Source organism: Perna viridis, chromosome 4 (genome assembly GCF_037379345.1).
Source record: "Perna viridis isolate PV_CMFRI_1.1 ecotype Kerala chromosome 4, ASM3737934v1, whole genome shotgun sequence".
NCBI classification, from domain to species: domain Eukaryota; kingdom Metazoa; phylum Mollusca; class Bivalvia; order Mytilida; family Mytilidae; genus Perna; species Perna viridis.
This window is the reverse complement of record NC_142448.1, coordinates 19,616,875-19,632,459: the sequence shown is the minus strand read 5'-3', so window position 1 is coordinate 19,632,459 and position 15,585 is coordinate 19,616,875. Positions and strand designations below refer to the sequence as shown.

At 33.9% G+C, this 15,585-nt stretch overlaps 2 protein-coding genes across 3 annotated transcripts; one reads left to right on the top strand and one right to left on the bottom strand.

Moving 5' to 3' along the window:
• Window positions 1–2,206: 2,206 nt before the first annotated feature.
• Window positions 2,207–13,402, bottom strand: LOC148619223 (rhodopsin, GQ-coupled-like). 2 transcript variants are annotated; one of them, XM_088578894.1, is made up of 4 exons: window positions 13,289–13,402; window positions 4,526–4,742; window positions 3,795–3,931; window positions 2,207–3,504 (listed from the first exon to the last, which is right to left on the bottom strand). In XM_088578894.1, exons 1-4 carry the CDS (start codon window positions 13,317–13,319, stop codon window positions 2,285–2,287), a joined length of 1,605 nt encoding a protein of 534 aa, XP_088435020.1. In that variant the 5' UTR covers window positions 13,320–13,402; the 3' UTR covers window positions 2,207–2,284. The 2 variants fall into 2 exon arrangements, with proteins under 2 accessions (XP_088435020.1, XP_088435021.1); XM_088578895.1 differs by having other exon boundaries at window positions 13,194–13,294.
• LOC148619222 (neurotrypsin-like) lies at window positions 5,864–15,237 on the top strand. Its single transcript, XM_088578893.1, has 12 exons — window positions 5,864–6,075; window positions 7,212–7,378; window positions 7,564–7,663; window positions 8,088–8,171; window positions 8,806–8,928; window positions 9,600–9,765; window positions 10,133–10,246; window positions 10,814–10,869; window positions 12,016–12,208; window positions 12,518–12,786; window positions 13,269–13,408; window positions 14,914–15,237. The coding sequence occupies exons 1-12, from the start codon at window positions 6,018–6,020 to the stop codon at window positions 15,151–15,153; spliced, it is 1,710 nt and encodes a 569-aa protein (XP_088435019.1). The 5' UTR covers window positions 5,864–6,017; the 3' UTR covers window positions 15,154–15,237.
• The last annotated feature ends 348 nt before the right edge of the window (window positions 15,238–15,585 follow it).

Here is a 15,585-nt window from a genome sequence, read left to right as displayed (position 1 = left end):
ATCTGTACTGAAAAATCTTTCAACCATTTGTTATATTCGACAACTGGATTAAAATCTTCCTGAATACTTGATTCTAGTGCTGCTTATGAGAGGTTACTCCATGAAACACGTGTATAGCATATCAAAATTTACGAAATATATGATTTGTTTTTTTTTTATTTAACAAGATGATAAATTATCAAAACAATAACAAACACATATAAACTAGTTTAACAGTGGATTGAAAAACAAGTAAACGTCAAAAGCAGACAAAACTATTCACATAACCATTCATCAAACACGTAGGAAAAATAAACACAAACAAAAACACACACATGCATTTAATAGATGCATTTAGTCTTCATAATTCGTATTTTATTTTACAAATTTGTGTCAATTTTTGGTCATTTGAGGACAAAATAACTTACTTTATCATAGAGGTAGAAAACATTTTCAAGCGTTAATTTTCTATATTTTAGGAAATTCAGTGTAATCCGGATTATTTATGGGACCTGCCAGATCAATACAATCCTTAAATGGTATACATTAAAAACAAGAAGCTTCTTTAAAAATCTGCACTCTTTGCATTGAATTTTGGCATTCAAACTAAGTTATTCTTCGGCTTACTGAAGTTATACAGAGTTTGTTTTTATCAAGCCTAACTTCTTATAGGTAAGCCTATAGGACACGGTTGAATGTTGCCTCAAAATTTATATACGGCGGAGTCAGGAATTAGTTCACCGATATTTTCACCTTCATAGCAGATACATCCCAATCATCGCAGTATTAGCTCACGTATTGTACTGCATGTATAGTGAGCAACTTGTTGGGTTCTTCTCAAAATATGCAAAGAAGGCTTATCTTGACAGTGATACATTCCATGCGTTCATTTTATAATAGTTTTCAGTGATGACTCCTCATTTATTGTAAGAAGTTTCATGTATGTTTTTATTCGTTTTCTGTTAGTTGTTTGTTGTTCTAGTCTTCGTTTTCTTTGCTTCCTTTTGTACCTTGGATGATAGTATTTGGATTACTCTTTAACTTTTGTGAACATTGATTTCACTTCCGCACCTTCAATTACATTTGCATTCATAAACTATTATCATTTTTTCAGAATTTCTTCTTCCATGTATAGTCAAAGGTGCTTATCAAAATGAAAAGGAAATACTCGAAAACCAAAAGTTTATGTTCAGATTAAATACGTATGTTTTTGTATATCTTGTCAAAACAGAAAATGATTCGGCAAGGTTCAACCTCTTAACAGGTTGTTAATCACTTTGTTGTTAATGGCCAATAGTAAAGTTACAAATAGAAGTTATCCCTATTGAAACAAATGTGATCTCTTTTTGATAGATCCGTTTCTAACTTTTCTGAGGCCAACTTTGTTTGGCCTATAATCATATTTGTTATACAAATAATGTTACGAATAATAATTCATCATCAAAATGTTACGAATAATTATTCACCCCGAAAGCATTTGAACTGCATGTAACTAAAGATAGAGGGTTCACATTAATCTCTTTGTCAGTATGGTCTATAATATTTTAGTTATATCTTTGTCATTAGCATCTAATGATATTTTTTTTTCTAGCATATACCATCGGATATGGAAGATGCAGCTTAAAGGGTTTTTTTTAAATCATAATTTAAACAATTGCGCTTTAACACTTTTATTGATTTCCCTTGGATATTTGTCTTTCGAGTTCTGTTCAGTGTCGATTTTATTGACATATGAATTGTAGCTACTGTCTCCTTGTTGTGTTTAGTTAATAGCATAATAGCTAGTTTACAACTTCTCCTTTGTTACAAAATGAGCAGAGAACTATGATCTTACAAACGAGTCTTTGCTCCAAGTTCAGATTGATATATCAGTATTAGGGACTGGTCAATATTTTTTGAAGCTTGCATATGTTGTGGATCGTTGCTGAATGCAATAGGACACACACCCTTTTTTAGAACTTCATTTGTATTTCATTCTAATGCTGCTGATGAGAGGTTACTCCTTGAATCACGTGTACAGTATATTGAAATTTGCAATCTTAATATGATCGGTATTTTTGTATGTAGTTATTTATTGGATTAAATTGGTGTTTGTTATTTTAGATTGTTATCTCTCCTGATTATTATTACAATTTATACTTTGCAGTGAAAAGCGTATTTGCTGTTTCTACTTCATACGATACGCACCTCAATATGCTATCATTTCGTTATGGAAGAAAAAATAAAATTAAACTGTTATATTTTATTATAAAATACGTTTCCAAACGAAGAGTATGATACTATGCATTAATAATCGCAAAAACTACTACAATGTACTGCTTTCTAACAACTCCGTCTTGCTGTCTTCTTTTAATAGTTTGAATGCTTCTTCTGTCTGTATTCCTAGCCCACTTGCCTGGTTTTCACCAACGGCTTCTGTACCACCTCGTGAAGATATTAAGTTTGAAAGATACGATGATACATGGCCGTGTGGCATATTGAATGCCTGATTTTCTGCCCCAAAATTAGTTTCGCTGTTTGAATTCGGTACATTGTTCATGTAGATAGAGGAGAGGAATGGTTGTCTATTAGCAACACCTACTAAAGCTCGAACTAGTTCTACCACCATCCCACCATAGTCACCATCTGGAACAAGTTCCGAAACTGTCCGATTCATATGAATGGAATGCTCATTGACTGAACCATCGATGTTACTTATGCAGCTCGACGCCTCGCTCATACTATCCCGGGGTTCGGTGGTGTCAGCACTTATTACCCGACTTGCGTTGCGTTTCCTTGTAGTAATACGAGTAGCAGTTCCAGACGTTGATTTGGTAGGTTTCTTTTGTGGTTTACAACACATTACGAGGAAAGGCAAACGCACATGAAGAGCCTCTCTAAATTTTGGATGACTAAATGCATAGACAACAGGATTATGCATTGCACATGTCTTCGCTAAGAGGACTGGGAGTTCTGAAACTAAGGGAGTTACAAGTTCTGCTGGACCAAATTGACCAATAAGTGCAACAATAGCGTAAGGGCTCCAGGACATTAGATAGAGAAAAACAATGCCCATAGCAATTTTTGCTATTCTGACTTCAGCACGATTCTTTTCTTGGTTAGCCCGAATATCTTCTGCTTTCAGTTTCTTCGCCATTTTAATCATTTCTTTATCATGATTTCGAATTGCCTTTAGAATCATGATATAGCATGCTATTATAGCTATGAGTGGTATAACGAAACTGCCAATATACATTCCAAATATATAGGATCGATTGGAAATCCCACCAGTTAGGTAATCGAACGTACAAGAGGTTTGAAATCCTTCAGGAATATAAGCTCCCCAGCCAAATATTGGTGGAACCGCCCAGACAAGAGACCACACCCACACGATACCGATCATCATGAGGGCTTTCCTCTTTGTCATGTACCTAACTGCCGACAGAGGATAGGCTATGTTTATGTACCGGTCTATTGATATGGCTGCTAATGTATTGATAGACATCAAACCAAACAGACCACCTATGAAACCATAAAACTGGCAAGCTGAAATGGCATATAAGATTTTTATAAGTAAATAGTAAATTTGAGCCATACTGAATGTTAGCGATTAACACGAAAATTTAAAACAAATTTTAGAATACTTGTTGAAGATATTTGTTCAGATATATATTTATGCACTATTAGACTATTTTTACATGCTCCGTGGAACATGCTTTTTCTAATAGGTAACCATTCTTTCCCTTAAAATTATTTTTAAGCGGTTGTTTATATCTAAATCAAACTGTTGAATGGCGTGCATGATTGTCTTGACTTGAGGTAGATATGACTGTTACCTTGATCACCCCAAAGCCATCTTTTGTTGAATGAAGATATGGTAAACAATGGGAATCCGTTGACAAGAGAAAATGTGAAATCGCTGAGAGCTAAATTAATAATCAACATGTTGGATGGTGTCTTCAACTGTTTTGTCCTGAAATGAGAAACGAGCTTCAGTTAATTAGAACCTAATTAAAGTATGATTCTTCTTATGAAATATATGGTAATTATGTTCAAATACATCCTACTGGACTGAGAAGTAGGCTGATTTGTTTATTATCAAGCCTTCCACGTGTAGATAAGCTTATAAACACAGCTACGCTACCTCCACAACATTTATTTTCCTCCCCATCGGACATAAGACGTGACAATATTTGGGTTTTGAGAAAAGCAGAGGCTGTTTATATTATCGATAAAGTATGGAATATATGTTTTTCGTATGTTTTACTCTATGCATGGTTTTAGTCGATATGAATTATTGCTTCTCTCTTTCGATTTTGACCCTTGACGTTGTGATTATATCATATTTATTGGATAGTGATGTGGTCAAATATGACATCAACGAAACAAGGTGGATTTTACTGAAAAAAGTTTATATATATTTAACTATTCTTTAACTTCTCGATGCTTATCGCCTTTCCTGATCATAATAATAAAAAGATGTGATATGTTAATATAACATGCACAAATTCATTTTTCAAGCAATAAATTAAGGAATGAAAGAATAAATGACCTTGACTATACTAACGTGCCAAAGATCCAGATGACGATTCCATTGCCTATAACACCTGTAATCCCCACACACATGATGTAAACACCTACGATGTAGTGCCAGTGATCCGGAATTGGTGCGAACTGTTTCCAGTGCGGATGGATAAAGTAGTCATACGTATCATAGATACTTGTTCCGCTTTCAACACTTCCTATAGATGTTGCATCTGTAGTAACGTTTTTAAAGTATATACCTGCAACAGAAACCGAATGCAAAAAATTCATTTTAATGTAAACATAGTCTGTGTGCATACATGCACCGTAAGTGCAGAAAGGAAAACGGTATTGTGTAAGATTTTTCATGCAACAGACATTATTTATATTTCCCTTTATCAAACATTACGGCAATACGATTACAGGTAATAACTTGGACGTTGTCAATAGCAACATATTTTAAACATGAGGAAAATGAGAAGTAAATAAAAAAGTTTGAAACGAATAAAAATGCCAAAAAATACAATGAATAACAAAGAGTTACTTACTTGTCTTCGTCATATTTTATAATCTGCAGCCTATTCTTTGAGAATCATTTTGTTTTATAGACAAATGAAATGTTTTTTTTTTTTTCATTGTCAATGGGCAGTCAGTTTCTAAAGGATTGGACATTGGTGTGTAGTGTGTGCTAACATTGTCTTATTATGATGGATGATGACAAATTCTATTCTTGTAAAGTCTCTCTTTTCTCCGGTAAAGCGATCATGCTTAGCAATTGGCTTTCGATACCGATTAATTCGAATCCATTTGACAATTCTGGGGAATCTATAATGCTAAACTTAACAATAGGACACCAAAAACAGGCCTGGAGAAGATTTACCATTTTAATTTGAAATAATGTAAATTCTCAACTGAGCCAATTCAATATAAACAGAACTTGATACGAATAGAAACGAGTTTGTTATGTACATCATTTTAATTACTCGCTAATGATGAAATGAATTAGAACCACAACTTTATGTAAGGGAGATTTCCATCACAACGTTCAGATAAAACGAAGTCGATCTACCTTTCTGATAGAGCACTTAAAGATTCTAGTAACATATCTTTATTTGGTTGTCTAAAGTTTAAAATAGAGCAAGATTGTGTAATCTGTCCTTAGTCTAGAAAGTGATTCAGAATTCCATTACGTTAGTGAATGAACCACAGTACAGGGTGTAAATCACGAACTTACATACACAACACAGACAACAGGAAAGTAACATACACCAGCCAAACAATTCAAACATCTTATTCACACAAAAGTTAGTAATGATAACACACCCTTCTCCGGACTACTAATCTAATGACTTTGTTTGACCAAAACATTACCGAACTATATCTGGTCCTGACCTCCGCGGAAGAGAAAAATAAGGATCGCCTAACTTGTCCAATTTAATTGCCCAATTCCATGATTAAAGATGGTTATTGACGAATATTGTGATTTGAAGTTTCGGAATCTCTTTCATTTCAATTTTGTGTATGTGAGATAGAACATGAAAGCAACAAGTCTGCTTGCTGTGTTTGTACTGTTAGAGATTCATTCCGTCCAAGGTAAGGTAATTAGTTTTCAAAATACGGATTATGGGCGTTTTGTCTCTGCCTGCAATCCTCTCAAATTGATATGTGACAAAATAAGCTTTCTGAAATACTATTAGATGGCATTACTTAAGGAAAGATATAAAATAATTAGCTTGTGAGTAATTAACCGATGAAATGACGGATCGCCTCCGATCTAGTTATTTTATTTGTACGTATAAGAAGTTAAGAACCAAATAATTAACGTCCTGCTCTGGACATGCTTCCATATACTCTGGCAGCATTGATAAGTCTGGCTTAGATACCGGCCAATTGCTTTTCGGGAGGGATGCTATGATTCTTTGCAGCTCAGATTATTTGCTATAATGAATTAATTTGAAAAATGTACTTTTTCACAAAGAAAAAATGCGGGTCGGGCAATTTCTTTCACTCCCAGGTGCTTGCCAACTTATTTTTGGAAAAAATAATCATAATTCTGCCCTTCAAATCCCTGACCCCAACCCCCCTATTTACATGAAGTGACATGGTCACATGGCCTTGCTTTAGTTAACAAGATTTAACTATTGCTTTGTTTTGGAATAGGGTAATAAACAAGAAAACAGACACACAACGTACCGTTTAATCTAGATTTTCACATTCTTAAAAACGCCTGTCTCAAACATGTGATTTGGGAGATCTATGTTGCTGCTTCAACAATTCGCAAATAATTCGGGGTGAATACTCTATATGTGATCGAAATTCATAGTTTAGTTTTGAAATGTGTCTTTATACTGCTTTATAGGACATATCTTCTGGTCAAGCAATTTGAAAAGGGGAAAGTTCTGTTCTATATTAAAGCAGAAAAAAAACTAGCTTAACACTATACAGAGTAAACAAGGGAACCAAGATTCTAGCGGAAATCAAAAGAATGTAATCCAGGGACAACGACAAACATGGAAAACAGACAAACACAACAAAGAACATAAAATAACCAAATAATACATAAAAAGTAACAAACGTAAATGAAGAACTCGGACTCCACTAAAACTGGGAGCATGGACCAATTGCACCGGTAGGGTAACGGTACGAGTTTCTTCTGTAGACCTTTTAATGACAAATTGATTCGTCTAAGTTTGCTCCTCAGATATTTTCAGTTTCAATTATTGTTGTAGGAAGAATTAACTATATACGTCTTCGAGGGAAATTAGAGTTTTCTGGTCACATTGAAGTTAAAGTGAATGGATCATGGGGTGTTATATGTAGAAGCCATTGGTCTTCAGAGGATGCACAAGTCGCTTGTATACAGCTGGGATTTTCAGGAGCACGTGGAATACCAAATGTAAGATTGAAATTAATTGGTAAATTCGAAATAAAATGATGAGTTTGTTTGTCCATTTCCACATGTGTATACAAATTCAAAACAAAATAGATCGATGGTGAATATGATGGTTAGCAAAATTTCCACAAAAAACAGCACATATTGAAACAATTTTGTATTAATGCGAATACATTTGTTATTTTTAGTACAACATCAGTATTGCCAGATTGAGGAGACCCGTTTTATTTGGAAATTTTCGTTGTAGAGGAACTGAGAGAGATTTATTTTCCTGTAAAAGTACAAAAGGTAAACATTACGTCTGAACTCAGATGTGGAGCTAGTCTAGTACATATATGTATTGTTGCATTAGAACTAAATATCAATGCTTAGGTATAGAGGTATAGAGATTATCTTAGTATTTATAGTCTTTATCTGATAAATTAGTAAAGATAGGATATAACTGAAAGGATTTTCAATAGGACACTTTAATACAAGAGCTTAGTGCGGGTTTTGGTGTTCTACATCAAGCAAAAATTCTTTTTATAATATATACTGCAGATCTAGACACAGTCTGAATTATGCTACACATTTGATACAATTACAAATATTTCATCTACATACAGAAAATCACGGAGACCCATTTGTGTAATACTACAAACATTAATATGGTTTGTTTTAGCTACAAGCTTTAATTCTGATACATGTATATACATCATATGTATTTCTCTAGCTACAGAAGACGTCTCGCTGAACTGTAATTCTGATACGCCAGCAATGGTCACATGTATACTTCCATTACCAAGACCCAAGACAGGTGGGTTGACCGAATAAATGGTCTAAAATTAAGGGGTCCTTACACTATAACGAAATGACCAACGAACTGAGATTTTACGACAAGTTTGGCATCAATAAGGAACGTACAGAAATACGCTGTAGCGACCGTAAACGCTTCCAAATATACTCGTTTTATTCGTTCTGCACTCGCTATGAAATATCAATCCATGCCCATTAGTAGAACGCTTACAGAATGCTTTGATGTCCAAGAGATCGCTTGCATACTTGTAATGAAAGAAAACTGTATTTAGAATTATACAGACTACTTTTCTGCACTATAATAATAATTCTTCCCATATAAACTTGATAGAGATTTGAGAGATCTAGAAGAGGCTTACTGTAGATGGTCTTTACATGGGAAAGTCATTAATGTAAAATGAATCCCGATGTAGCTACTACTTCATTGTACATGCATGTTATTAAAAACTTTTATTGTAGGTCTAATGAGATAAAAGTATCAACATGCATTTGCAACTGGGTCTGAGATTATATTTGGAGAGTTTTATATACAATACAATTTCCTTATTTGAATGTCGTGAGTTTAAGTTTCTCAGTCAATATTAGTTGACGTAGTACATAAGTACTTTGATTTTTATTTACATACGTGATTCCAGACAAAACCCCCTGTCTACCAAACCAATACTGTTGCAAGAGTAGCAATAGGTGTATACCTTACTCATGGAGATGTGACGGTCGAAACCAATGTGGCAACCACGAAGATGAATTTAACTGCGTACGTAAGTAATATTCTTATTACAAAAGGAAACTAGCTTTATAATGCATAAAATGAAGGATGTAACGGATATACGGAAAGTGCTATCTTTTTTCAACTTTATTGTTATAGTGTTATTTAATTAGGGAAGAAAACATAATCTGTTTATTTCCAAGCGCAGGACAATTCATTGATTAAAACCTTAATTCAACTGCTTAAGTCGCCTTTTTATAACAAGTGGCCAATGGCTCAGTGACTAAAGGAAAAATCATTCAAGGCACCGAAAGTCTTACGCCAGATTTATATACATATGTAAATCGAAATTCTCATGTAGGGAGAGCCATGTGCGTATCTTTTAACTGTTTCAAGAAAAAAAATATACTTAAAGTATTTAGTCTAGACAAGCATTAATGCTAAGAATCCCCCGGGCTATATAATGTGTCAGTAGAGAAAGTAGAGATAGTGCATTTGCGTCCACGAAATTAAAGCATTAATATAATATGCTTCAGTAAGATTATAGATGTAAAAGCATTAACGTGTATGTGATTAGCGTAATAAGGTAGATACTTAAAATATAACTAATACCATATTGTACAACAGATTAACTTAAATATTTCACACACCTGTTGATTTTTTTATATTTCCGAAAAATCAAAATAATTGTCGACTATTTGAAACTGATAATTGTATCTTTAGCAATAAACCACTACCCCACTCTTAAGACGTCTGTCCGGTTATCCGGAAGTCATGTCCCGTATGAAGGACGACTTGAAGTATACTACGGACGGAAGTGGGGAACTGTCTGCGACGACTTATTTCGTCTTAGGTCAGCACATGTTGTCTGTAAACAACTGGGATTTGAGTAAGTAATTTTTTCTAATTAATTTTACTTTTTCCCTCTCCACAATGGACCTTAAATGTTCGGATTTTAATATCAAAATCAATGAATCAGATCAGTTCCAAATCCAAGTTCAGAATTCCAAAAAAATGTCAATTTATCCTTTTAAAATGGGAGAAATATCGACACAAAATCTGTAACAAGCTCAACTTTAATACGAAGAAGTATGTTTACTAAAGTTGAAATTATGATAACTGCACGGAAAACATACGCATTCCGTTCTTTTTCTGATACTAAGCTGTATATTTTGTTCCTATAAAAAGCAGAAAACACAACAAAAAATGGTCTATATTTATAGCACTAATAAGTGTTTGTATATATTTCATTTCAGTAAAGCTTTGAGATGCTATCGAAATTCATCATCCCTATCGACGGGGAAAATATGGATGGATAATGTTAGATGTAGAGGCAACGAAACCTCTATATTCAAGTGTAACTCTAACCCGTAAGTAATTCATTGGTTGTAACGCACATATACAGAGAGAGTTCTCTTTTCATTAAATTGTACCTATATTCTAACGTAAGGGGAGAAATTATCCATACGACAGTAACCCTGATTAACACCAGAAGGCACAATTGATATACTACTCAACTACTTGCAAGAGTAACAATTTGGTTTTGTGTTAGTGTATAAGTCATCATTCGATACTAGTTGACACAGTACAGAAGTACTTTGATATTACAAAAAAAATGTCGGAAACTGCTTGCTTACATGCTGGAAATGTGTTTCTTCACATTTGGTTTATCGAATCAAATGTTGATAGGACGTATTCTGTGATTTATATTAAGTATGATCTGTAAAGGGATGTATACTCTGCACTAGTAGAACGTATTCTGTGATTTATATTAGGTATGATCTGTGAAGGGATGTTCACTCTACATTGATAGAACGTAATATGTGATTTATATTAAGTATGATCTGTAAAGGGATGTTTACTCTGTGTTGATAGAACATATTCTGTGATTCATATTAGGTATGATCTGTAAAGGGGTGTTTACTCTGCATTGACAGGTTTGGTTTCAATGACTGTGTACATAAGGAGGATGTCTGGATCACATGTAACCAAGGTATTTAATTATGGCTTCCTCCAAGGATGTTTTCACACAATGTTTTGGTATCAACACCCCTGTTTATATATGTGATGACGCAATTTGTTTTTGGTTGATAAGTTTGTGTTGTCAGAATTAGGTCTTTTTACCCTATCAAACGGAGAGTTTATGTATTTATTGAATTTTATGAAATGTACAGAAAATATTTATTACATATTCCACTTTTACACCACCTATTTTAGAACTTGATCCAAATTAATTTGGAAGTCACAAAGTGCTTTTTATTAAATGGGGAGTAGACGTATCAGTTTTGTGAGCATTGCCTCCAGTTTTATTTTTGTTATATTACAAGTTTAGTTAAATGAAATTAATAAATTTGCAGAAAAATATAGAAAAAAAAATCTGTAAAAAAATTGTAGAAAAAAAACTGCATAAATACATGAACAAAATTAACCATGAAAAAAGAACCATTGCATTCCAGCATTCCATTCGATTATCACGAAGACTGAAAAATGATATATGCCAAAAACTTACGGGTTCAGGAATAGACAGGAGGGACGCACGTATATTTGATTTTTTCGTTAAAATTATGCTGTGAAAGAAAATTTGTTCTTTTATGTCACACTTCATGTTAAAACCGGTTTTAACTTAGACGCTGTCATGTCTGGAATTTTGTAATATTTTAAAATTTTGGCATAATACTTGAAACTTTTTTCTTCTCTTTTTTAAATTGGATTGCATGTTCATATTTAAACGTTTAAATATGTCTATGATATATGTTCTGTAATAATTGTCAACTACAAAATATAATAAAAATTAAACCTAATGAAAATTTAGGGGCCATGCTTACAATTCAATGCAAATTGAAAGTCATGCTGAAAACTTCATGCAGATAGAGGTAATTATTGTGATCGGGAAGACCAGAAAGTTTGATGTTATCCGTAGGAAGATTTTTAACTGTAAGTGAATGCTAAATTCAACGAATGGAAAATATACGATTCGAAAAATTAATAGCCAACATTTCTCTTTCGTTGATTGCGTGGTACAATTTAGTCTTAGACTCCTCTCGGTATAAAAAAATGTTTTAACTTTCAAGCTTCACACTCTAGAAAGCATTACTAAGGTCTACTTTCCAACTTAACAAAAAATCCTTGGTCTAAATAGGATGTGGAAAACAGGTCTTTCCGATATATGAAGCGTCACACAGAATCGTAGGAGGTCACATCGCTGCGAAAGGCAGTTGGCCATGGCAGGCATCGATATTGATGACATTGCCGTCTGGTTACAAGGAACCCTTTTGTGGAGGGTCCTTGGTTGACGACTGGTGGGTACTTACAGCAGCTCACTGTTTTGATGGGTATGATCACTTTATTTAACTTAAAATTGGAAATGATAAAATGGAAATTTTGATTGCGTAATTTGTACAGACATATTTAACTCATTGCCAAAATAGCATCATAATACAAATTAATAAACGATGATTTTACAAGATGTCAATAGCCAACAAAATCATTCCAACATTGTTCAATTGGCTGAAAAAAAACTTGCTTTTCCAAAAGCAAATGCGTATGTATAATCTATTATCGTATCTATATTTTTACATCACTGTTAATTTCTAAATATTAAACAAGCTAAAGGTTCTAGTACCACTTATTATCTATTTTAGGATGAAAGATTTAAGCGGTATTCGCGTTCGTCTCGGGGATTTCAGAGCACAATCCCGAGATAGCGGCGAACAAGAATTCTCTATCACACAGTTAGTGAAACATAATTGGTACAAGCCAGGAGGTCACTTCGGTGACATTGCCTTGATAAAACTGGACTGTCCACCACATTACAGCAGATATGTCCAAAAAATTTGTTTATCAGATAAAACCACTTTTCCGTTTAACAGTACCGACTATTGTTTTGTGACTGGGTGGGGAGAAACGAAAGGTAAAGTTTACCATTTTCTCTACGATTGTTGTTATTATACATCAAACATACCAAACAACAAAAGTCACTATAAACATGTACTTCAAAGAGTATTCAAGGGAACCAATATTCGAGCGGAAATCAAAGGGATCAAGATTAGACAGGGAAAGTAGACGCGCACAACTAATAACATGAAATAAACAAAATAACTTGTACAAATGAACAATAGTAAATGAGGAACTCGGACTCTACTAAAACTGGGAGCATGGACCGTACACGCAAATAAGATCCATTACACACTTATAGTTACAATGCATGTATTATACTTAAATTAAGATTTTCCACTTAAAGCATGGTAATGGACTCGAATCTTTTTCAATGTTAATTTACAAGTGTTTATAGAAAGTCGTATTTTAAATAACACTTACCTCCCTTGATTTTTACTTGATCTTGTTCAAGTACATTCCAAAATTCAAAGGAACACTGAACTCAATTTTATTCAGACACGGGAAATAGAAATTACCTTCAGCAGATAAGAGTTCCCATACTACCATATATGACCTGCAGGAATATGTACGGTAGGAAGTTTCTGCCAGGGATGTTATGTGCCGGATATGAGATGGGAGCTAAAGATGCTTGTCAGGTAGTTAATAAAAGGATGAACTTCAACTTTGACCATTACTTTTAGTACACCAATTGATAACACGGTAAAATAAATGAGTGAAAATTTAGTACACAGCAAATGTGCAGTTTCTTTTATTATTCAATTGTTAGCGAGTGATCTATAAATCTTAAGAAAACGCACTATCATGTGCATACTTAGCCGGGTTGCAACGAAGTTGCACTCGGCTATTGGTTTGGTGATGGCGGGCGGGTGAGCATGCGTCAACAGTGGTTTCTAGGCGATAACTCAACAAGTTTACATCCGATTCAAACCAAACTTTGAGATATTGTTACATATCAGGTAATTGATATCCCTATTGATGTGGGGGAAATTTGTTTTAGGTCAAGGTCACAGCAGCCAAAAAACTTAAACTTTTTCCGTAAAATTGAGGTTTCCGGACGATAACTGATAAAATTAACAACTGATTCCCTTTGGGATTGATTTTTTTGGGGATTTTTTTTTCAAATTCAAGGGCACAGTTATTTTTTCCGAGTAAATTACGTTTCTAGACAATTACTCTAAAAGTTTACTTTGATTCAAACCAAATCAAAGAAAATTGTAACTAGCCAGATAGGTGACATCCATATTGATTTTTGCATAAAAATTACGTTTCTAGACGATAACTCTAAATATTTGCATCCAATTCAAATGGAACTTTGGGATATTGTTACATACCAAAAACTTGAAAACTATTGATATCGGGGTAATTTCATTCATGACCAAGGTTACAGTAAAAAAAAACTATCTTGTACATGAAAACTAGGTTTCCATCTCTTTAATTTAAAGGTCTTTTACAGGAATAAAAGTTAACAAAAATAATGATAACCTGTCTCTTAACACTTGTTCACATTTCTCATAAATGGAACCCCTCTCAGCTGTTCGATGTACATGTATTTCAGTGAAACTTTGATTAAATGTTAATTATCATATTCTGTAGAGAAGTGCATGTATGAAGATAATTGCTGATGGCGTACTATAATTTTTTAAAGATTTTTTTCATGCTAAGACCTTGCAAGCACAACTAACATCTCAAAGGATGTTTACATAGAAGACATGAAGTCTCAAATGGTTCACATCTGATAAAAAAAGTCACAGTAAAATATTTCATTCTGTTAAGTGAGGACGCAACTCGGCTTGTACACTCTCGTGCATTTCGATATTTTATTTCGTTTTTCTACAATAAAATGCATTTGACATTCTCACAATCTAATTAAAATTAGATTTGATATGTCGCTTCCATCAATGAACGGGGACCAAGTGCCAGATCTAATTGTAATTAGATTGCCTTCCTTAAATAAAATGATACGAGCGGTACGAGTTCAAGTCCCGCGGAGGGAACGACCAAAAATTTGCATCGCAAATTTGACAGTTCTAACATCGTTGGGAATTTTTCAGACCTTTCTATACGTTTACATATCTTCCCTGTAACAAATAAATCTGTTCAGTCAAAATTTGATTATTCCTTTATTGTTGCTGTCTTGCAGGGGGATTCGGGAGGACCGTTAATGTGTAGAAGAGACGGTAGTTGGATTCAGGCAGGAATTGTTTCGTGGGGTGAAGGCTGTGGGGAAATAAACAAACCAGGAGTTTACACCGATGTTAATTCTCCGCTGTATCGACAGTGGATAATCAAAACAATATCGTCATCAAGCACGTCAAATTCAACTCTATCAGTTTCAACAACGCCGTCTTCGCATTCTCTCATTGGAGAAGCATTTGGTTGAAAAATGAGTTTTAGGTCTTGTATTTTCAGAATAAAACAAATTTAGAACTTCATCAGTCATCTGAAATTCAAATGTTAAGTGTTGTTTTTTGTTATGATTGTTGTTTTTGTTGCTTTGTTATTTATATGCATTTAAAATAATGTGTGTTTGCTTTTGTATCATACGAAACTTTTTCCTAGATCAGTGCCTTGAGAACGTTTTTAATCGGGTCTTTTTAGATTCGATCTTCTCTTCGATTTAGTTACTAACTTTAAGCCGTGTTTAGGAACAGTATCGCGTAAACTTACTTTCCGTTTTCCACTTGTATACAGCGGCTGCACCTCTACGTTGTTCTTACACAAATTCTCTTTAATATATAATTCAGAACTAGTTAGTTCTCGTCATGCTTCATTGTTCTTCCCAAAATATAAAGTGTTTATGGTATCATACTAT